Below are 23946 nucleotides of genomic sequence, written 5' to 3' on the forward strand. Positions count from 1 at the left end.
CTTCTCAGGCCAGGCTAACATTAACCCTTTTACACACAATCTTGCTCTGTTGTGCATCTCTCCAACCTAGTTCATTCAATTTCTCCCCATTCCACTAGTCTCCCCATCTGCTTGGTTGGCTGTCTCTTGGTTTCTCTGTTGACCCCTCTCTTTTGCCTCAACAGTGAATATGCCTAACTTTTTGTTGGCATTCTTCACCTGCTGGGCTCCATCATAAGAAAGTTTGCCTTAATACACTTGTAATCCCATCTCAGAACAAACAAACAACTATCTCTCAACCCCTCCCACAGTCTCTAGCATACAGTGCACATTATTTGTGGCTTGGAACTGATATTTTGGGTTCTGTTGTTTGTAAGAAACAATACCTCTTAATAACTCTACTGTCACTTTGATTATGAAAAACTCCCAACACATGTAAGAGGAGAAACAATAGTATCATGAATCCATGGGAGTCCCTTTACTTGGCATGAAAAATTACTGAAATTTTCTAATCATGTTTCAATTCTTTTCCTTTTTGCTTCCTTTTTATGTTGGAATGCTTGTTGAAAAATCTAAGCTATCATACACTTTTATCCTAAATATCTAGTCTACATCCTAAGTTCCCCATGCTATCTCAAAAATATTTTTTTAACTGTGGGTTTGTTTGAGTCAGGATCCAAACAAAATGCACATATTACTTTTAGCTGTTATCCCACTTAAGTTTTGAGTCTTTTCTGCTGTAAATGCACCTCACCCTCACCTAGTTTTCCTGTCTCTTCCTTTTGAAGAAATTAGACAAATTGCCCTGTAAAATGTCCCACAGTTTGATTTGGTGGTGTTATATAACTTGTTCCTCCACCTTCTGTAATTCCTGTTAAACTAAAAGGTAGATCCAGAGGCTTGCTTAGATTCAGCTTGATTTCTTTTTCTTTCTTTCTTTCTTTCTTTCTTTCTTTCTTTCTTTCTTTCTTTCAACAAGGATGCTTTGGAGGTGGTGCTGTGTATTTGCTTTGCATCATACACTATGTCTGGTTGTCCCCTCTTAGTGCTAGTCACTAAGTTTGATCAGTGGGTGCTGCATTACATGCATGAGCCATCCACCATATAGTCCCCATCAGCCTTCCACCTAATGGTTTTAGCATCAGTTGATGATTGTTGCCTCAATCATTATTTCTAATAAAAAATTATTTCTAATTAAAAAATCATTTCCTAATTCTATCAATCCTACTTTTATTACCTTACATTTATCTATAAAGAACTTTCTCCTATCAACTACTTGTATACCCTAATATAATGTTTACACAGAAAGAAAGATACATCTTTTCTATCTTGTATTAATTTATAGAATAAACAGTTGGTGCTCTGGTCATTTTATTTCCTTAGGATATTTATAAACTCATGAAATGTTATATATTTGATGTGTTTCAATCCAGTACCCCTGTCTTTTTTATGCTTAAATGGGATACCTTTCAGATGGGCCCATTCATCCTTTTCACCTCATCACATAAGTTTTAAAAAATTTCTTGGCAGAACAAGATGTTCCAGGCTCATCTTACCATTTCCTGTTCCAGACCTAAGTTCCCCACGCTAGGTCACCCTCTCTAAGGAACCCTGGTACCTGCAGGGTGCTCACTGCTAAAGTTGTTAGTATTGGGGACTTTTCATTTTAGGCATCATATAAAATCAAGTTCATTTTTATTCCAAATCAACAAGGTGAACCAAAATTAAATTACATTTATATGTCTTGATTCATAACTTTGATGCTTAAAGTGACTAATCATAAAGACTCTATCACAGTGGTTCTCAACCTTGGCTGCACATTAGAATCACCTGGGAATCTTTTTTAAATCCTGATTTCTGGGTCTCATCCTCCAGAAATTCTGTTTCTTTGTTACTAATGTTGTGACCTCACCCCATAATAAAGAAACAGAATTTCCGGAGGATGAGGCCCAGAAATCAGGATTTTAAAAAGATTCCCAGGTGATTCTAATGTGGAGCCAAGGTCGAGAACCACGGCTCTATCAAGTGCATGAGCCAGCCTACAGGAAAAACCTGATGACTAAAAAGCTTTCTAAATCAGCTGACAACTATCATGCCTTTTTACCAGGAAGGAGGCATAGAAAAAGGTAAAGGGTTGTCTAACTAACCCCACATGGGCCAATGCCCATGCCCAGACTCATGCTATTATTCTCACTGACAATCAGCACGGATGGGAGATTTGGACACCAGTGCAGACAGGTGTCTGGGCTTGCATGAGCATCATTCATAACCCTGAGTTACAGATGCCCTTGACATTCTCTGGGTACACAAACAGGCAGTTCTCCTCTGCTAGTTATAAATATGTGTAGTTACACATCCATCCCTCTCAACCACCAGCCCAATGAATTTTCAGCCAAGGGAACAGACCTATTGAACTAGCATTCAGAGAGAGACAACATAACCATGTTTACAGAAGGTCCCTAGAGCTCAGCCTTAGCAACTGAGTTCTGCCCGATTTTGTTAGATCACGCTGATTTAATTAATGGAAGCTTTACAACTGCCCTGGCCAAAGCCACAGGTGGCCACCAAGCCCTTGAAATATGGCTAGTACCACATGTTGAAACGCTGGTGTGAACATACGGAGTTAAATATATTTTACAATTCATTTTACCGTGTTGTTTTACCCTCTTAGTGTGGTTACCAGAAAGTTTTCACTTAACTGTGTGTGTGTCTCACTACATTGGAGTTGGGCGTCTCTGCTCTAGGCTTAAAGCTGCTCTTTAAGTTACTCGTCTTTTCCATGTCTGTTACCTGTCTTATACCAGACTGTCCGCTCCGCGGGGACACGGGTTCAAGCTGCAACTCCAGCGCTGGCACTTACTAGGAGTAGGTGCCCGGTCATCAGCTGCCCAACGAACGGCCTCTGAGTGGACGAACCCACCCAGCGTGGGGACAGGCGAGCAGGTTGGGAAGTGCTGCCGCATAGGCGTCTCTCACCCAGAACCCCAACCCAGCTGCTGTAGCAGCTGGGGCTCCGCACCCTGATACACAGCCCAGAAAGTACCTGGCTGACGTGGCGGGGCCAGGGGAGGGGAGGGGGGCGGCCCCGCCCCTCGGCCCAACCTGGCTGAGCCAGGCCGCGGTTGCCAGGCGACACCCCGACGCGGTGTGGTTGCCTGAAGCTGGTGGCTTGGCCCTGGGCTCCCAGCGGCGGGATGGAGGCTGGACGGAGCACGGCGGTCGGGGGCACCCTGGAGGAGGAGGAGATCACAGCCGCCTCGCTGCGGGTAAGGCCCCGGCCGCTGCCCCTGTCGGCGCTGTCCGCCTTCAGCTACGTCCCGCCGCGGCGCCAGGATCCCAAGGAGCACAGCTACTTCAACCGCCAGAGCCAGGTGCGCCGCGGGCTGCAGGGCGGGGCGGGGGCCCGGGCCGGGCCGGGAGAGAGGGGATCCGGGCGGGACTGGAGGGAATGGGACCTGGCCACCTGCCGGGGAGGAGGCCTGGAGGTAGGACTCCAGGGGCTGATCCGCTCAGGGGGCGGGGCCCCACCAGGTACGTGCTTGTTACGGGAAGAGCCTGCGGCTCGTCGGAGGCCACCTTGCAGCCAAAGGGGGAAGAGAAGCCAAAGAAAAGGAAGCAAATCAGAACTTTCAGGGATCGACTGTTTTCCTAAATGTCTCCAGTGTCTTGCAGCTCAGGGTGCCGGGGCATCATTATTCAAAAGGCACATTGTTTGGGGACACTCAGCCTGCAGCGATGATGAGTAGCCCCAGAGGGTAAACCGACAGCTGGGAGGAAGGACGGCTTTCCCTCAGGGCGTACAAGGTGTTCCCACAAAATGTTCCTCCTTTGGCTCCTTCCCACCCACAATCCGTGGAGCACAAATGAACCGCCATTCGGATCAGACAGCGCACAGTTGAGTACTTGCCGCAGGTGAAGTGTAGAACTCACATTGTTAAGAGCTCAGCCTTACAAACAGAAGCGATAGTTCCTAGTTTAGGCATTTGTTATGGGTTGAATTGTCTCCCTAAAATTCTTGTTAGCGTCCTAAACCCCAGTACCTCAGAATGTGACCTTACTTGGAGACAGGCAATCAAATTAAAGTGAGGTCATTAGGATGGGCCTCATTCAGTATGACTTGTGTCCTTATAAAAAGGGGAAATCTGGACACACAGACAGATGCATAGAGGGAAGACGACATGAACAGATGGGGAGACAAGGGCCTTCTACGAACCAAGGAGAGAGGCGTGGAACAGGTTCACCCTCACAGCCTTGGACGGAACCAAGCCTGCTAGCTCCGTCATCTCAGAGTTCAGGCACCAGAACTGGGACACAATAAATTTCAGCCTGGGTACTTTGTCTTGGCAGCCTGAGCAAACTAACAAACTTCAGCTAGGAGGATCCCTGGTATCTCTTAGCAACTTTCTGCGTGACTTTGAGCAATGTGAAGGACAATAGGACAGGCTGAAGAAGAGGACATGGACAGTGTATTTGTCTTTGTAACCCTGTGTACTGACTCTCCTAGGCTTGATTGTCCATCAGGTACTGAGACAGGAGGGGAGTTTAGAGCAATAATTCCCAACCTCGTTGCCACCCTGGACCTCATGAGACATATGTTTTGAAAGAATTTATACCTGTAATTGCTTTTGCTTATTAAATGAATTTACATTTTAAGTATGTAAAACCTGTATCATTGCTAATTAATTTATGATTCATGCATAGCATTAATGCACAGCATGAGAGAACCAGCCAAAGAGCAAGGAGTATTCATGTTTTAAGTTGGTCCATATTATTTTACTGAGAGAATATAATTTTTGGCTTCTTGACATATGAAACAATGTACAATACACCATTTTATCTGGTATCTTTGAGGGAGATACCAGAGTAAGGGAGATCCATCCTTGAGGGTATTGGGAGATAAGGTAAAAGACTAAGCAGATAAGGGCCAAAATATATATTTATCAGATATAAAAGCCATGTTGCAGGATAATACTAGGGACTCTGGGGAAATAGGTTTGGGGACCGCTGTGGGTCTCAGAAAAGACCCAGCAGAACTCCCACCCCCTGTGGGCCAGGCACTGCCAGGGGGAAAGGGGCTGAGTTGAGTCTGACAGGCCCAGCTTATTTTTTCTGAACTTCACCAGTCTGATCTGTGGCTCCACTTTTCTGGGGCAGAGTAAACCAATGGGCAGAAAGATATCAAGCAGTTTTAAGTGACTGGGGCTCTGTACTTGGAAGGAGATTAGAAGTGGGCAAGAAGTGTGCCCCTCTAATGCAGGGTGAGCACATGAAGACCTGTTGGCCAAATATGTCCTGCTGCCTGATTTAATAAAGTTTTATTAGAACAGAGCCACAGGCCCATTGGTTTAGTATGGTCTATGGCTACCACACAGAGTTGAGAAGTATCAACAGAGACCACTTGACTTGAAAACCTAAAACAGGGACTATCTGTCCCTTACAGAAAACGTTTGCCAACCCTGCTCTGATGTAGTATTGCCACTGGAAGATCAGGGTGGGCCTTCCTTAGAACAACGTAATGCAACGCAGATTTTAAGGAAAGAAATTTCAGTATAGTTTTGATAGCTGGGGCATAGGCAAATTCAAGTCCTGAGGCCTTTAGTGTCACATGAAGAAAGGGACGCAACAGAAATATTAACACCTAAATCCAATCCTCTGGGAATTATCTGAACTGGCATTTAATCAGCTGCAGGGCTCCAGAAGCTGATCCTCTGACCTGCAGATCACTTGGGCTAACCAGGGTGAACTGTATCACAGGTTTGTGGGGTACTCAGCTGCCCCTAGAGTTGTAAGTAATTCCAGGCCCCACTCAAAGCTAAGAAAAAACATTGCAGAATGAGCTCTTAAGTCAATTAGCATGTGGCCCCTGAGTGATAAATTAGTAGCATGGCCAAGGTGTCCTGGGTAGAAATATTGGCTTCGTGTCACTAGCAGTGTGAATTGTCCAAGTCACAAATTCTCTATCTCACTTTGGCCATCTGTGAAACAAAGATCAAACAGTACCAAGCGCCTGGAGTTCTTATGAGAAGGAATGTAATTAATGGTATATACAGCCCAGTGTGAATAGAGCTATTATAGCTATTGTTTGTTTTTGTTAGTGATTATTAGAGCTCCTTTCTCTGAGGGTTGGTTCTGGGGGCCAGTGTCTTATCTCCCACGCTCATCCACTGTCTGAGATTAACACAGTGAGGCAGGTAATCTGTGAGTAGATGATCCTCTTGGGCATAGGGAGCCCAAAGGTAAAGCTCTATCAATGCCGCACACGTATCAAAGCCCCAGTAATGCCCTGGTCTTAAGACAAATTTGTCATCTCAAGTTGCCAACTATAATACCATCAGCCCCAGGCCTGCTCCCTAGGGGGCTCTAGCTGCATGGGCTTTCCTATAAAATGTTATTCCAGGGGCAGCAAAGCAAATTCAGTTCAATGGTGCTTTTAAATTACTTCTTTTCTGCCTTGTGCAACATTTCTGCTCCTGAAGTGGAAAAGCTAAGTCAAAGGAGAATGGCTTTTTATGAAGGGGTTGATTAAATTTCTCATTCTAAAAGCTACAACAACAACAAAAATCCCGAGTGGTTTTAGAATATGCTTTCACTCATGCTAAGATGAATTGTGGATAGCTCTGTTTTGAGCAAAGCTTTGCTTAGAAAGCCCCAATTTAGCCCTGGCCGGTGTGGCTTAGTTGGTTGAGTGTTGTCACCGAAGGGTTCAGGTTCAATTCCTGGTGAGGGCATATGCCAGGGTTGCAGGCTCAATCCCCTGTAGGGGGCATGCAGGAGGCAGCCAATAGATGGTTCTCTCTCACATTGATGTTTCTCTCCCTCTCTCTCTAGAATCAATAAAAACATACTAAAAATAAAAAAAAGCCTAAATTTAGCTTTGGTGGGATTAGCTGGCTTTCCTTCTAGGTGTGTGGTGGGAACAGAGGCCAGGGCCTGACAATTTCTTTCCCCTCCTGGTGACTGAATGTCCCTTCCCCAATGCAGCCAAGCACTTTGTAAACATAACAATGCGTGTTGACTGTCCAGAGGTGCAGAGGGGGATGTGGAGGGCCTGTGCCCATGTCCAGTACACAGGAGGTGTGCAGTAAGAGTTCTCCAGGCCCCCCCCCCCCCCCCCCCCCCCGGGTGGAGCCTCTTCCCTCTTAGGCACCAAGCACATCTGCCACACACACTCAGCCACTCCTAGGGGCTGTGATGGACAGGCAAGCTCCCGTTCTGTTGCTGTTTTACCGGTTAAAATCTAGGCAAGTTTACCTCTGGTGTCCTGCAGACTCTTGCACCCACATGGCTTCCAATCAAAATGTGTGCTAGCAAATGAAGTCATGACTACCCCCCACATATATGTCCTTCCTCTCCCTGCTTCCCCCCTTTACACCTAGTAGTATCTATTCTATTACATATTTTACTTAGTTATTTTATCTCCCCTCCCCCCACCCCCCACCCCCCCGCAACTAAAATAGGAGCTTACAAGGGCAGTGGTTATTTCTATCCTCAGCACACCAAACAGTACCTGTCTCATAGTTGGTGCTTTATAAAGACCGGCTGCATGAAAGAATGAGGAATGAATAAATGAAATGCAAAACGTTTAAGCAAAGAGACAAGTCGCCGATTTACATGATCACCCCCTTAGACTAAATAGAAGAGGCCGTGCAGCTTCAGTGGCTCAGCCTGGGAATAAACCCTCAGTGTTTTTCTCTTTTTACTCCCAGACAGGAATCACTTCCCTCTATGACTGTACTTTTAAGAGGGACCTAGGATATAATCAGAAATTGCACCGAGATGACAGAGAACATGCGAAGAGCCTGGGACTTCATGTTAATGAGGAGGTAAGACTAAGGATATTAACAGGCTCTGACAGATGGACTGCACATGCACAATTGTTTATTATTGTGTCCAGTGTGTGTCTGACTCTCCTTTGTGCTCCTCTCTTCTAGTTTACGAAGAGTATGCTGCTGCTAGCTCACTCTAGTCCAGCGGTTCTCAACCTGTGGGTCGCGACCCTTTGGCGGTCGAACGACCCTTTCACAGGTGTTGCCTAAGACCATCCTGCATATCAGATATTTACATTACGATTCATAACAGTAGCAATATTGCAGTTATGAAGTAGCAAGGAAAATAATTTTATGGTTGGGTCACAACATGAGGAACTGTGTTTAAAGGGCCAGAAAGTTGAGAACCACTGCTGGTCTGTTGTGTTGCTGTGCACTAATTTTGATGGCTGCTGTTTTGTTCTACAGAATTTAACAATTTTAATGGAAGCAAAATAAGAAGTTCTTTTCAACAGATAAAGTAGGGTTTTGCTTAACCTCAGAGTCCAGGCTGTCACAGTTCTTCTAGGGACACTGGGCTGTCAGGGATAAAGCACACAGGCAAGGATGTATCTATCTCCCAAGTTGATTACCAGGCCACTGCACGTAGCACAGCTCCTCCGTTATCTCTCCACGATTTTCAGAAAGGGAGGCTCTGCCTGCAGTCAGCTGCACAGGTGGGTGACCAACAGAGAACACAACACCCACAGGGTGAGGAGGTCAGGATCGCAGCAGTACAAGGGCGAGGAGGTGGCGTACTCCTTAGCATGGCTGGGCCCATCTGCCTGCTGGGCTGGACCCTCCCCCTGCCCTTCCACACTCGGACCTTGTGCCCACACATTCTGACCTGAAGACAGTATGATCATGAAAAGTTGGGTGCTGGTTACTATCATAATCTTTTTTTAAAAAAAATATATTTTATTGATTTTTTACAGAGAAGAAGGGAGAGATATAGAGAGTTAGAAACATCGATGAGAGAGAAACATCGACCAGCTGCCTCCTGCACATCTCCTACTGGGGATGTGCCCGCAACCCAGGTACATGCCCTTGACCGGAATCGAACCTGGGACCTTTCAGTCCGCAGGCTGACGCTCTATCCACTGAGCCAAACCGGTTTCGGCACTATCATAATCTTTTATCCAATACACAGAAATCAGGACATAAAAGCTTTCAGTGGGCTTTCTTTCTAGATCATTGGATATTTGCCTGTCGCTGTTATTGTTTAAGCATGTTGTCATGTCACTTTCAATGAAACATATTATTTTAATGTGAAATTAAGTGATGGAGGCAATATGAGGTATTACTGTGTAGATCACGGACGTTAACGCGTTTCCTCGTGTTTTTGTTTGTTACTTCGTTCCAAGTTGGTAGCGAAGTCAGTGCTTTCCTCCCATGAGAACATGCCTAGAGTTCCTTATATCCACTCAGATTTTGAGCACCTCCCGTGTACTCCTGAGCACACAGGGAGTAAGGCAGCAGTGTCTGCCTCCTGGACCTGACATTCCCATGAGGAGACAGAAAAATAAAAGCCAAACAAATAATGAACTGAATCCAGGTAGTATCAAGTGGCTTGCAGAGACATAAAGCCTTTTAAGAGGATGAGGAAAGTGAAAGTGTTATGTGGGGGCTTGGGAGGTGAGAAGGACTACAGAGATAAGAAGTGGGCTGTGGAGATGAGGGGTACTAGGAAGGTGAGGAGTCACTAGGGGGATGTGCACCCTGGAAAAAAAAAAGTTGGGAAAAGATAGAAAAGAAGGGCAGGCAGGAGCAGGGCAGGTAAGAGGGTGGGGAGGGAGGAAGAAAGTGAATCTGAAGTCACAGGTACCGGGCACCCAGTGCAAAAGCTCTGCCTTCCCTCTGAAGGGCCCGAGGACACCTGAGGGCTGTGAGCAGAGGGCAGGGCTGACATAGTAAAGAAGTGCCCTGGCGCCAGTGTGGAGTCACCTCCAAGAAGCCCAGGCAGATAGGATGCAGGTGTGCAGGTAACGCAGGCAGAATCAGCTTCCAGATCCCAGGCCGAGGGGAGGGTGAGCCCTGCTGAGGAAGCGGGCATGTGCTGACCTGCGTGTCTGATGCCCTGGACAGGAGCAGGAGAGGCCTGTCGGGGTGCTGATGTCATCTGTCTACGGCAAGCGCATCCACCAGCCAGTGGAGCCTCTGAACCTGGAGCACGGCCGTGCCAACCATTTGAAGGCCGACTTCTACAGGAAGAATGAGATCCCCAGCTTCAAGGATCCTGGCTTTGGGTACATTTCTCCAGTGTGACAGTTCTCCTGTGAAATTATTTCAGATGAAATGACGCTGGGGACTGACCCACTGGGAGCACCTGAATAAAATGAAAACTTGGTTCTTACTTGATAGTGGTTGGGTTGAGTTTTGTTCGTGGTGTTCACAAGTCTTCCTGGGGGAGGCGCTCACAGGAGCAATGTGCAGTTACTTTTCTTAACACCCATGGAAACTACTACTGCCTGATTCTTCCATTTTCCCTTTCTCCACCAGGAGGGATCATGAAACAGCCTTTTGGCACAATTGAACTCTAGATGCCACAACACTTTTCCCCACAGAGGTCTGAGCCACCGCAAACAGAATTTTGCACAGCGGAGGACAAAAGTAGGGATGGGTGGCCTTGGTGGCTGGCAATGCCCAGGTCTCTCCTCAGGGGAGAAGCAGTCCCAGGTCCCAGGGAGAGACTGGACCTGAGTCTTTAACAGACTTGGGTACAATTCTGGCTTCAAATTTTCTAGCTGCATGGTGTAGGGCCGTGGTCGGCAAACTGCGGCTCGTGAACCACATGCGGCTCTTTGGCCCCTTGAGTGTGGCTCTTCCTAAGCCTTAGGAGTACCCTAATTAAGTTAATAACAGTGTACCTACCTATATAGTTTAAGTTTAAAAAATTTGGCTCTCAAAAGAAATTTCAATCGTTGTACTGTTGATATTTGGCTCTGTTGACTAATGAGTTTGCCGACCACTGGTGTAAGGCAAATGATTTCACCCGTTTGAGTCCACATCAGCTCAGCATCAAAGCAGGGGCTCCCAAGCTTGAGGAGTGGGTGTGGGAGTCCAGGAGCCACTGCAGTGTGGTTGGAACACAAGCACCACAGGGGCCAGGATTGTTCCTTTGAATAGCCTTCTTTTTAGAAGCAGCTACATTGGAAATGTGTGCTTTGCAGATAACTTGGAACTTTTTCAAGTATTAAGATAGTGCTGTATTTTTTTTTTTTAAATATATTTTATTGATTTTTTACAGAGAGGAAGGGAAGGGAGAGAGATAGAGAGTTAGAAACCTCGATGAGAGAGAAACATCGATCAGCTGCCTCCTGCACATCTCCCACTGGGGATGTGCCCGCAACCCAGATACATGCCCTTGACCGGAATCGAACCCGGGACCCTTGAGTCCGCAGGCCGACGCTCTATCCACTGAGCCAAACCGGTTTCGGCAGATAGTGCTGTATTTTTAATGAATGGATCCCTTGGAGGAAATCATCCCTCATCTATCATGATTAAATTTCCCACAGCTGAGCATTTAATGGGAAGGTGATCTAATGTGTTTCAATGTTGATTCCTCTGTTGCTGGCTTTATTATTTTGATTCTCTAAGGACACATGACACTAAGTTGCTGGTAATTTCAAGGCCGAGTGACTCCTAAATATTTCTTTATTTGTTGAAAATGTTTTTTTTTCTCACTATAGGCACCTTTTTGTTTTTCATTTTTTCCAAACAAATAGCAGTTTATTTGGAATGCCCTTGGGTGCATTAAACCAGTCTATCTAATAAAGATGGAATATGCAAATTGACCATCACTTCACAACAAAGATGGTGGTGGCCACAGCCAATCAGGAGGGAATATGCAAATTGACACAACAAAGATGGCGGTGGCCGGGCCAGGATACTTGTGCAGGTGTGGAGCGGCTGGGCGGGGCAGGGCACTTGCTATGAGGGGCACGGGGGGGTGGAGGAGCTACAGGAGGGCTGCAGGGCTGGAGCGAAGGTGGGAGGTGGTGGCCAGAGCCAAGGCCCCGGTTCTGGGTGCCAGAGGGAAGCCGGTGTCGGCAGCCAGGGGAAGGAAGGCCTGTTCTTGGATGAATCTTCGTGCATCAGGCCTCTAGTATTTATAATAACATAATAGAAAATATATAAAGTTAGGGTTATGGAAATTTGTAAAATTACTCTTTCTTCAGTTTTGATTACTAAGAAAGACAAGGCTTCTCTATGAAATGCCTTCATCTGAAAGTAACTGCCATAAATTAGTGGCAAGTTAAATCATTTTCAGTTAATTTAAGTCAAATTCTACTCCCTTGACTTCTACTACTTTTAAAAAGCAGGGCTTGAATCAGACCAGGTTTCAGATCTCACTTTTGTTGGACATAAATGCAGGGGTGGGCAAACTTTTTGACTCGAGGGCCACAATGGGTTCTTAAACTGGACTGGAGGGCTGGAACCAAAGCATGGATGGAGTGTTTGTGTGAACTAATATAAATTCAAAGTAAACATCATTACATAAAAGGGTACGGTCTTTTTTTTTTTTTTAGTTTTATTCATTTCAAACGGGCCATAGTTTGCCCACGGCTGCATAAATGCCTATCTCTTGGCATGTCAAGTTTTGCAACTTAAAACCGACCCATAAATGCCCATTAGTCATCTTTTCAAAGAGAAACATAGATGATTACATTTCCACCCTTAGTCAATGTTATTTCAAAGCAGGGTAGTTGTTGTCTTTAGTAAAAAGAACAAGGATGATTCACAACAATGAAGACATTTCTAAGTAGATGGGTTAAAAGCACTGCAGATTTAAGGGCACTCAACTGAGGGTTTTTTAAGAGAGAGGGCTTCTGACTGGATGAGAGGTTGAGGAGGCTTTGAGAAGAGTCTTACCTACTACTGATGATGCAAGGCCAATGGGCTGCTGGGTGTGACCTGCAGGTCTTGTTTGCATGATTTGCTCATAGGAAGGTTTGTAGTTGCCAGAGATGAAGGGGCTTTGACCAGAAGCTACACTATCAGTTTTCTGGGAACTGGCACTTTCCCATTCTAGTCTAGTCTTAGTCACAGATCACCTGGAAAACTTCAAATTATCCTATGGACCTCTCTGTACCTGTTTGTAAAGTGCAGGGGGTATCAGGCTGGATTAGGATCAGAATCACCCAGAGAATTTGGTATCTGAAACATGGGCAGCATGCGAGGCCCTGCTGCCAGGATTTCTGACCTGGTAGATCTGGGCCTGGCCTGAGAATCTGCATTGCTGACAAGTTCCCAGGTGATTCTGATGCTGCTGATTGGGGAACACACTTTGAGAGATCCATGTATGCACAGACCTTTGCAAGGCAAACTCTGGTAATGACTTTGATTATTTTAGTTTATTGTTTGTTAAGAAGACGTGGTGATATGACTTTGAGTAAAAGCATTCTCCTTTGAGTTCTTTTCACCAAACTCAGCACCTGGGGGGAGCACGTTTAAGAGTGCTTGGTGAATCACCAGCTGTGGGTGTCCGCTAAGGGCAGGTGACATAAAGTGCCCTGGGATGGGCGCCATGGGCTCTATGGGAGGAAGGACCCATAGTTGCAGCTGCGGGTCGTTGTCACAGGTGCTTCACAAGGCCAGATGGAAGTCACTGAAACCCAGGGCATCCTAATCCAGATTTTGGTTAGAGTGACGAGAGATGCCCTTATACTCTTTTTCTTCTTTTTGGATGTATCAAGGCCAAGGCTGAGTTACAATTACAGAATAAAAAAATTCCTGATGGAGGCAGACAATTGATAAGCTGAGCTGAAGCCCCACCTCCTCTGGTGATGAGGGCCAGTAGTTAGTTTCCATGAGCACATTGACTAAGTGTGAGTCCAGGCCCCCATAGGGCCGCCGTGTCTATGCTGCGAATGTGCTGGTAGGAGCAAGCCCCATACCTGCTAGGAGGACTCAGTCATTAGCTCATTTAACCAGACCTGATCCCATGAACTACGGTGGGGAGCCACTGCATGCCAACACTGTCATGAGCGTGCACCAAGGACCTTGAGCGTTAGCAGGGCTTATGCGAGGCACCGATTGTTCGTGTTGAGATAGTGATGGCTTGAAGCAATTTCCTGACCTGTTAGCCTCCAAGTAAATGTTTAATGGACTTTACTGATCTTTACTGACCTTTGAGACTGTCTGTCTGCTACCTGTTTGCTGTGCTTTACTGAGGGCAAGATGCGTATCTAAAACTGAATAAAAAGCAGACAAGGCCAGGACTCAGTGAGCCTCTTCAGGAAAGAGGTTCCACCTGGCCCCCCAATGCCTTCTAAATTCATATTTCTTGTATAGCATTGTCATTTGTGTGTCCGCCCTTCCTTCAGATCCTGAACCTCGCCGTGCAGGTTGCGGCAAACTACCCACCAGGAAAACACTCCTCAGAGAAAGTGAGAGATGGTTCAAAGTCACACAGTTGGTGACAGGTCAGAGTCGGCAGTCAGGCCAGAAGCTCAGGCTCTAAGTCCCAGCTCCCAGGAAGGGGCTGCTCCCTAATAGGTCGCAGGGTCTTCTACCTCTTACAGGGTTGCCCAAACAGGCATGTGCAGGTTTGCTTTCAAACGTCAGACTACACATGATTACACTATTTTTCATCCTTTGGCAGAGTATGACTTCTTTATGTGAAGAAAACCCCCAAAACTTTAGAGTTGAATTGACTGCTACCAAATTTGCCAGGTCTTCCATCTTCAAGGCTCTGGGCCTTCTTACGCCACCTAAGACATCATAGGTGGCTTGGCAGTTTCTCGTGTTTGTTCAAGCCGTTGGGGTTGCTAACCTACACAGTCAGTTGCAAGTTACTTGTATGCATCCTGTGTCTGGTAGATGACTAAAGGTAGAGTAGACCAGAGTGTGAGGACAGAGGGGTGCTGTTGTCAGTAGAGAATCTTCTTACTATTAAAATATTTCCCATGCAAATGCTCTCTAGAGAGGCCAAAATCAAAAGCAGACCCCAGGACACATGCAGCATGCTTCCTTTCTTCCCAGGGAGCTGCCTAATCAATTATCTGCATTACAGTCTTTGTCCTGATCTGAAAGGACCCAATCCCTGGCTTCCGGAGAACATTTTCCAAAACAGGGAGATAAATGGGAAACAAACCTCCATTCTGGAGCAAACCAGAGAAAGAAGAAGGGGGGGGAGGGGGGAGGAGAGGGAGGAGAGAAGGCACCACAAATCAAAGTACATAAAATTTAATGAGTTAACCTTACAAAAGACAATGGCATCAAAACATCAGACACGTTTGGTACAAAACTGGTCCTAGGTGGTGAGAACTAATTCTGGTGATGGATGACTCCGTGCTGCTGGCACGGCACAACAGAGCAAGGGGACAGAGCCAGGGATCCCAACGGCGCCCGTGGACAGACCCTGGCAATGAGACACGTGGGTGAACACAGTCAAATTCCATGTGGGATGACAGACTCAACTTAGTCACGAATACTGTGTGTTGTAATATCAGACTAGCGGATGCGGTTGGCGAGCTACCATATTTTCCAGAAAAGAACATGCACCAGAAGATAATATACACCCCCTAGTTTTATTGCCTTAAGAATTTTTGTTTGTTTCACCTCCATCATCCATGTTAGTTCTTTGAATGCATTTCTCTTCTCCATCACACACTCTTTTTCCTCTTCCTTCTGAGTAAGCACAGTGCGAGTGGCAGAACGATCTTGGCACCCCAAACGGTGTGCCCCCGGGTCACAGGAACGAGTCTGCAGAGGCTCCAGAGGACAGAACAGAGCACGCCATCAAAAACGAGGGACAAATGTTGCAGTCAGAAAGTGCATCGTACCTTCCTAAAAACATATTCTTCTTGCCAAAACGAAGACGATCTTCAGGAAGCCAGGTTGCTCTGGGAAAGGGACCTTGACATTTCCGTGTTCACAAAGTACGTCTTCAGGTCCCCCTTCCCCTTCACGTTGATGATGCCTCGACACGTGCACGTGTACCCCAGGGTCTGCAGGACGAGGCTCGTCTCCTCCGTGACCTACAAGCACGTCGACAAATGAAAAAGTGTTTAGCCAGGATATTAACACAACCCTTTTGAAAGGCCTTTTGCCTTCAAGGATAAAGAGCCGAGACATGTTTGTGTTCTTTGCTCCATTAATTCTACTCCTGAGAAATGAGTACAGGAGAGAGAAATCCATGAGAAAAAAAAATTAAGGACAAGGTTTAATTCAGTGGTGTGATAGTGAAAAACTGGAAACACCAGTAATCTTCAGGGTTAAGTAAATCATGATGCAATCATGCTCAATATCATGGATAAGAGGATGGGATAATGTCGAACCATGTTACCCTCTCAAAAATGTTAAGCCTGGTACCTGCTATAATTTCCACCAGCTGAGGATTAACTATGCACATATAAGACACCTGAAAAAAAAAAGCAAATCAAAACACGCCGGACTGGAGGGATTTTTGATGATGTTTTCAAGTTGTCATGAATGTCATTTCAGGAAAAAAGAAATGTTAAAAGTAGATTTTAATAAAAATGGAAGAAGACACCCTGAGAAGATGAAGAGGCAACTCCTGCAAATGGCCATGAGTGTCTGGTTTAATGCATCTGAATAAAATGACCTGAAAATAAAGACACTAGGAATGTTCAGTGTCCTTAGCATGGGCACAACACTGAGTCAGGTGTGGAGAGTTTCCTCAGTTCACTGATTGACATGAAATGCTAAATGGAGTGAGCCCCGCCCTTGCAGCCTGTCATGTGACCTGTCATAGGTCCTGCTGGGTCAGAGGGCAGAGGCATCTGCTGGGTAGGACAGCTTCTCTCTCCAAGGGGAGATGCCCTGCCCTGCATTGAGCTGTACACGGTTTCAGCTAGGGCCTGCCTGTGCTCCCTTGGGGGGCCCATGTCTGGGGAAGGAGACCCAGGCCTGCCTGGGTTTGGCTGCTTGAGTGTCCTAAGAGCCTCCTGCAAGAGACATTTTCTCAAGCAGAGAATTGGTGACATGCAGAGGCTTGGCCAAGAATGAGATTTCAGCTTCTGAGGTGAGGGAAGATCCCCTGTGGGGTACATGGTTCCCTAACCAGCACCCCACCCCCCACAAGGGACCTGGGCTTTGAGCAGAGAGGGAGGGAGCTGTTTGCTCAGGAAGCCCGGTAACACTGCTGCATCTTTGGAACCATGTAGAAAAGCAGAGGAGGAGGGGTTTCCTCCCACTGCATCAGAGAAAATGGACATGACACCTGTGCCCCCGCCACCTCGCATGTGGGTGACACACCCATGTGAAGGGTAGGCTTGTGGACAACACCGCAATGCTATCACACCATGGTGTCCGTGGCATGGGCACTGTCGGGGATGGTGCGGTGGTGGGGACAGTGGTGGCAGCAATGAGCCAGCCTCCTTGGGCTTGGTGGCTGGAGAGGCCTCAGGAGCAGGCACTGTCTTGGGGCAGAGGCAGAAAGACATCTAAACCACAGGAGACCCAGGACAGCATCAGGCCTCCCAGAAGTAAGGCTGAAGTGTTCCCTGTAAAGATCCCAAGGGCACGCTGTTCAAAAGAGCCAGCAGCGCTGTCCTGTCTTCCTGCAATGAGACCCCGTGGCAGTTTCTAGCTCAGGGGCCAACATGTGGGTCCTCGCCACCCCACAGAGAGCAGGAAGGAAAAGGGGAAGCAGGCGCTCATGCCTAGCAGGGCCCAAGTCCTCGGGGAGGACAGGTGTAGCTTGGGGATGAAGCCAGCGGCACAGAAAAGACTTTGGATTCTGGATAAGAACCAAAAGAGCAAGTACACAGTCAAGAAACTCAGATGACAAATATGTTCTCATGCTCAGAGTTCTCAGGGGCCATTAGGATGAGAGAATCCCATAGGATTTGTCTTCTGACCTTCCACAGAGAACACACCCATGTTCTGGAGCCCTGGAGCTTAATTTTGGAATTGACATATTTCTTGGTGCTGGGTAGCACCACCAGCATTCTCAAGCTATCCCATTGGTATTTGTAGCACCAGGCATACAATTATAGGGATGCGGGGAGGAGGGAGCCGTCCACCTGATTGACACCAGCTCTGATTCCTCCATGCCTGGGAGACCTTACTGGGTGCCAGCAGGCTCTCTATGCTGTTTGTGCTCCCAGTCTAGACAGCATGTGGGAGTTCATGCCCTTTAATAAAAACAACCTGTTTCTGAGGCCCAAGAGAAGCATTTAATAGTCTCTGCATCCATTTTTATGTTTCCTGGCATCTCACTACATTTTTTTTCTTTGCACTTAAGTGGAAATAAGAGGCTACTGGAGCTACAGCGAGCCACACCTTCAGCAGAAGGACATCTACCCAGATGCAAACGTGCCACCTGCTGGGGAAATGAACACACAAGGGCCTGCGGAGGTCTCTCACTCTACACAGCCAGAGCCTGTCTTTCTCCCTCCCTGGGGCTCCGAGGAGACCTTCCAGGTCGCCGCTCTGCACTAAATCACATGCAGTTTTATGATGCCCGATATCCTCTCAGAGTAACACATGGGCACAAACTCATTTAAACATTGACCTGCAGGGGATTTACGACCTCCAGGAAGGAGCAGTCTCTCTGACCAGCTTCTCTTAAATGGCTTTTGATACTTATCCCAAGTGCTTGAAGGCCACTTGGAGAGTTGTGAAGGTTATTAAATCTACCATCCACCTTCGGAAGGTTCCAGGTGGGGACACAGGTCAGCCTACAGGTGGGAGAGTGTATCCTGGGTAGGAGCTTGCCTCTTTCCTCAAAGGAGGATCCTCGGTGGTCCAGGATGCTGGCGCCTCCCTGGGCACTGGGAGTGGCTACTGATGAACATGCCGAAAGCCTTATACTCTGTGGTGCCATCCGGGCACTATTAGATTAGGCTGCCAAGGTGGCAGGCCATTCCTGTCAAGGGTGAGCCGCTGGGCTGTCTGCACAGTCACTGAGCACCACTCCTACCCGCTGTCAGACGAGCCCCATTTGGCCAATTTGTCTGGGAAGTCCAAATACCTCCTCTCCTCCCCCATCACTATCTTCTCTCTCCCTTCTCTTTGTTGGATGTTGCTTACTTTTCAACACCTGTTGACTAAGAAGGTAGACACTTAAAAGTAATGTTTGTGCCATTTCATATAAAAATTAAAAATACATCTTATAAAAGGCCACAGCAGTAAAATTGTCTTGGGTGAATGAGGTGGAGTAGCATGGCAGGCACGTGAGAGGGCAGAGCCCACAAGCCCATTGTTGGTGATCCTGGAGCTGGTGGACTTCCACCCAGATCTATCAAGTTTCTACATCTCTATCACGATTTTAAGAAGCAAGGTTATTTGTGGCCAACTTGAGGTACACAGAACAGGGACTCATGGATTTCTCTGAAGAGGACTAAAAACCAATAAAGCCTCTCATTTGTGTCCAGGGGTTTTCACACAGATTTGCCATCCGGCAGGGATTTATTTAGCCAAATACAACAGAGTTGGGGTGAAATGTGGAACCACTGCTATTTGAGGGCGAGGGAAATAGAAAGTTCAGCACACACACGCATCCTTCTCATTGGGAGAACTTAGTCCCCTGATTATTCTAGGTCAGCGATTTTTCAACCCTTTTCATCTCATGACACACATAAACTAATTCCTAAAATTCTGCGGCACAACAAAAAATACATTTTTTGCCAATTTGACAAAAAATAGGTATCATTTTGATTCATGCACACAAGATGGCTACTGTTGTGTTGGTTGTTGTCACTTTTAAATTTGAAAATCTAAGGGAAAAGAGGTCAGTGCCCCTGACTAAATAGTCAGGTATTGTATGTTTTAAAAACTCTTTCAGCACCCCAGTGTGCCTGCCACAGCACGTCGGTTGAAAATCACTGTTCTGGGTGTCTGGTCTGGTGCCCAAACAGGTGCACACACTCACCACTGCTTTTCACTGGCTAGGTCTTCCCTTTCTCTCCCTTGAGTGGATTCCAGAGCTTTCTAGTCATTTCCAGATCTCCAAATCCCATTCTAGTCCAATTTACCACCATCGTATCATATCACCTGCGATTCCATCTCTCTACCCTGGCGACCCCTCCCTTTCCCCCCTCCATCAGCACCCAGGGAAAGAAAGGCTGATTAGGTCTAGTTTTGGTTACACACAGCCCTTCTCCCTTGCAAAACGCTTTCAAGATGTTGGTGGAGAGAAGGAAGAGGAAAGAAGGGCTCTAGTCCTGCACGTCCCACTAGGGCTGTCCTACTGCGTGCTGGTTGTTGTGATCACTACGTTCACAACAGCCATGATCTTTATATCACATAACTTTTTATTGTTGTTAACAGTGAATGCAGAAACAAATGAACATTTCCCCAATAAAAAGTTTAAAGTAAATTTCAAGCTTTTTTCCAAGATTCTCAAGGTTTTTCAAGTTTTTTTTTGGGTCAAGTTTGAAGTAAATTTCAAGGTTCTTTCCTTTGTTTTAACATAGTAGTATAATTATTCTTATATTATCCATGGTTTCCCAGAGGACAGACATGACCTATGATGACTGTGCAGGCTGAGCTACCTGTATTTTGTCCAGGACTCCAGTGCTGTCCATCCTACTGGCCACGTTTACGGTGTTGCCCCAGATATCATACTGTGGCTTCTGAGCTCCAATTACACCAGCTATTACAGGTCCATGGTTCATACCTGTGATGCATCAGAACTGGATTAAGATTCACATTATCACAACTGTCTTAAACACAAAAGTTTTACAGGACCATCTTGAATCATCATTATTAAATGAACATTACCCCATATAACTCTAAAACTGGAGGGGGTGGGGGAGGGAGCAGGGAGCCTGGGTGGATTATTGCTGGCAATGGGTGATCTCTACCTAACTGCAAGCGTATGCTCAATTTGTGATCCCCATTAAATGACTGAAGCTTAACATTCAGAAAAGGGCATTATGAGTGAGTTTGGCTCCTATTTGTTTCATCACTTTTTTGGGGGGGCGGGTGGGTAATATTACCCTTCCGATTTCCTACTGTGACCTGCCACTGGATGGCACCATGCACAGAGGTAGAGCAGGAAAGCTGACCCAGGAGAGGCTGAGGGTTTGGGCAAACGCAGATGCAAAGTCCAAGAGAAACACTGAGCTTAGGTTACCCTAGAAACCCAAAAGAGCTGGCATGTGGGGTGAATGTTTCATTAGTTCATCAATAATCAGTGTGAAGTAGGCAATAAATACCTACTGAAGGAGGGTCCATTCTGTTGCTCACGGTAATTTGGAAACATTGCTAAGGTCCAGACCAAATTCACTGTGCTTTGATGTAGCACAGGGGACCAGCAAACAATTGTCCCTGTTCCCCCTCCCAGTGAAGGGCAATGTGATTTTGGTCCATAAATGTCTGACAATAGAGGGGTCATTCTGCAAGGTGATAGATTTTCTTTTAAAGGCGGGTAGTGTGAAAGTTTGAGGAGCCCATTTTCCAAGTTGCCAAACAATAAAGAATTCCCAGGGTGCAAGAGACACCTGGAGTTTGATGTGGTCAGCAGCGTGATGGGCAGCCCTTCTCACCTCTGTATATAGCAGAGCCTGGGTAAAGTCCACTGTGCAGGGAGGTGAGAAAGTATAAAGAGAAGTGTGTCCAGATGCTGACAATTAATAGGACACACAAAAAATGTGAAATATTTTTGAGTTGAAAAGGATATATGCAGAGCAAAGGAAAAAATAGCTCTAAATATCAGGATTTTTTTAAATAGCTGAAATCTGTGCAAAGGAAGTGAAAAGCCATTCAGATGGAATGTGTTAAAAGATCTACTCTTATGTGGACTTGCTTTCAGAAGGAATAAAATATATTGCCAAGAAAAACATAAAATAGTCAAAGAAGTTCTTACAAACCCTGAACGGCTGGAAGTAATGGCAACCTCACAAAGCAGCTGTGCTAACCTCAGGGCTGAACACATTTTTTTTTTAAATAAACATTTGTAAAAGGCAAATAATCATGAGACATGCTAAAGAATCAACTTAAAGTAAGGAAAGAACTTATTAGAATTTTTTATTTTATTTGAAAGAAAGTTGGACTTTTCTCTTAAATTTGAACATCCAACCTGAAAAGCTATAGCTACTTCAGAGTCTAGGACACATGTTTGGCGTTCTTGTAGGTTGTAGCTCCAGGGGTGTGTGGCTATTTTAACAATTCTAAGATGCACTTAAAAACAATTTAGAAAATTAAAATAAAAAAAGTGTTTTTAAAACTCTGAGGTCTAGAGGCATTTTCTAGCTTATGACGGGTCCTAGTTTTACAGGCAGAGGCCTACGAAATAATAAAGTGGCTTAGCCTCCCTGAGGAGCTCATGTAATCCACCTCATGGTCCAGTTGTTAAACCTGGGTCCAACCTAAGGCAGTATATTTTTTTGTTGTTCTAATAATTTATGCCAAAATGCCTCAGGGGCTCTCAGCTTCCCTGAGCCCTCCCAGCTGCAACCCAGTCCTGCTGCTCTAAAAGCACATTTGTCACGGTCCTACTTCAACGCAGGGAATATCCACATTTCCTGGGAACTCGTCCTTACGCCACGCCTCCACCACAGCTGAAACCCAGTCTCTGCTCAACGTACCCACTCGCAGCTTGAAGTCATTGAAGGAGTGCTTGTTGATGGCGTCCAGCTTGGCCACCAGCGCGAAGGCGAACTCCACCATGGTGCCGATGTGCATGTACTGCCTGTCGGGCTCCTGAGGGAAAGGAGACACGTGCAGGCGGGTTAGGGCTTCACAAGCTGGGGAATATTCCCTCCAGTCACACACCGGGGCTCCACTTAGAAAGAGACACATACAAATTATGGCCCTGCAATGCACTGCAGATACTGGTGAGAATTAAATCTCATCTCTAGGAAGGATTGTGTGCGAATTCAGTTTTGTGGCCACAAGGAAATGTGAAACACTCTAAGACACAGGCCCACATTGTTTTAATTTTGGGGAGGGGCTGGCTCCTGGTTCTCTATTTGATCCTCACACCTAGTCATCCCCCTTCTCTGCTGGGCTCTGGCACGGGGATGCTGCCCTGTAGGAACTGCCCCTTCCTTGTCCCCTAGTTTTCTGTTGGACTGACCCATGGGAGGGCCAGGGAGAGAACAGAGGGTGGGCACACCCTCCACACCTGCTACAGTTCTCCCTGAGTCTGCAAACACCACTCCCTTCTCTGTCCTTTTGGGGGAGTGGGTGTTATGGGCTGAAATGTGTCCCCCCCACAAAACTTATGTGTAGAAGTCATGAGCCCCTAGTACCTCAGAATGTGTCTGTATTTATAGACAGGGCCTTCAGAAGTAATTATGCTCAAATTAGGTCATTAGTATGCTGACCCAGTATGACAGATATCCTTATAAAAAGAGGAAATTAGGACACAACCAAACACAGAGAAAAGGCCATGTGAAGACATAGGGAGAAGACAGCCATCTACAAATCAAGGAGAGAGGCCTCAGGAGAAACCAGTCCTGTTGACACCTTGATCTTGGACTTCTGGCCTCCAGACTGTCAGAAAGTAGACTTCTGTTGTTGGAGTCCCCCAGTCTGCATTACTGTGTTATGGTAGCCCCAGCAAACGAATACAACAATTTCCTGCCTTTACTGTCCCTGGGTGGCATCTCATGCTTTGGGCAATGGAGAGTGATCATATGTATAAAGCTGAAAAAGAAGGGAAGTCCAAGGTTTCCAGTGGGGAAAATTTCAATTTCACTTACTCTGAACATATGTTTATTATTCCTGCTGCTAGTTTATATTTACCATTAATTTGTAACACTTATTATATTTATATTTACTTTTGAAGTTCATCTTTTAAAAATGTCTATTTTGGGTTAATAGATCATATATATATATATATATATATATATATATTTTTTTTTTTTTTCTTCCATAAAATGTTTTAATGTACATGTCCTTTATGTTCCCACTCCCCCAGTGTTGAATGGTTGGGTGCACTAAGATAGTTTGGAGCATAGCTTCCATTCATAGCCTGGCTGATGAAATGAAGTCCCAGTGCTGGTGGCAGGGTTATGGGACATGTGTCCATCTTAGCCCTAAAATCAATGTGGCCTTTCCCTTAAGCCTGTCTTATTCACTCATTTGTAGGCTCCACAAGGGCAGAGACGATGTTCTGGTAATTTGTGCCTGCACACCAGGATAAAGTATCTGGTATTCAAGAAGCATTTGGTACATGCTCAATGAATAGCTACACTTAGGTGGGCCATGGGGTAGCAGAGGAAGTGACTAGGAGGATCAGAGA

General features: G+C 46.1%; 2 protein-coding genes across 3 annotated transcripts in view; one reads left to right on the forward strand and one right to left on the reverse strand.

Moving 5' to 3' along the window:
• Nucleotides 1-3128: 3128 nt before the first annotated feature.
• Nucleotides 3129-10137, forward strand: CFAP90 (cilia and flagella associated protein 90). The gene is made up of 3 exons (XM_070411437.1): nucleotides 3129-3350; nucleotides 7686-7802; nucleotides 9870-10137. The coding sequence occupies exons 1-3, from the start codon at nucleotides 3174-3176 to the stop codon at nucleotides 10047-10049; spliced, it is 474 nt and encodes a 157-aa protein (XP_070267538.1). The 5' UTR covers nucleotides 3129-3173; the 3' UTR covers nucleotides 10050-10137.
• A 4819-nt stretch (nucleotides 10138-14956) lies between these two features.
• The window catches only part of ADCY2 (adenylate cyclase 2), a 283755-nt gene continuing 274765 nt past the window's right edge, over nucleotides 14957-23946 (reverse strand). For both annotated transcript variants that reach the window (XM_070411956.1, XM_070411955.1), the window contains 3 exons: nucleotides 22286-22400; nucleotides 20249-20373; nucleotides 14957-15766 (listed from right to left, as the gene is read on the reverse strand). In XM_070411956.1, coding sequence (XP_070268057.1) covers nucleotides 15614-15766; nucleotides 20249-20373; nucleotides 22286-22400 — 393 coding nt within the window. In that variant the 3' untranslated portion in view covers nucleotides 14957-15613. The remainder of the gene's footprint in view (nucleotides 15767-20248; nucleotides 20374-22285; nucleotides 22401-23946) is intronic.

This window comes from Myotis yumanensis, unplaced genomic scaffold (genome assembly GCF_028538775.1).
Source record: "Myotis yumanensis isolate MYYU_CA2020_CCGP unplaced genomic scaffold, mMyoYum1.0.hap1 SCAF_4, whole genome shotgun sequence".
NCBI lineage: Eukaryota > Metazoa > Chordata > Mammalia > Chiroptera > Vespertilionidae > Myotis > Myotis yumanensis.

Excerpts from the sequence above, each read along its gene's own strand:
- CFAP90 (XM_070411437.1), top strand. The coding sequence starts at position 3,174 with ATGGAGGCTGGACGGAGCACGGCGGTCGGGGGCACCCTGGAGGAGGAG. Across the intron at positions 3,351-7,685 it reads ACTTCAACCGCCAGAGCCAG|ACAGGAATCACTTCCCTCTA; the intron begins GTGCGCCGCGGG and ends TTTTACTCCCAG. Across the intron at positions 7,803-9,869 it reads GACTTCATGTTAATGAGGAG|GAGCAGGAGAGGCCTGTCGG; the intron begins GTAAGACTAAGG and ends TGCCCTGGACAG.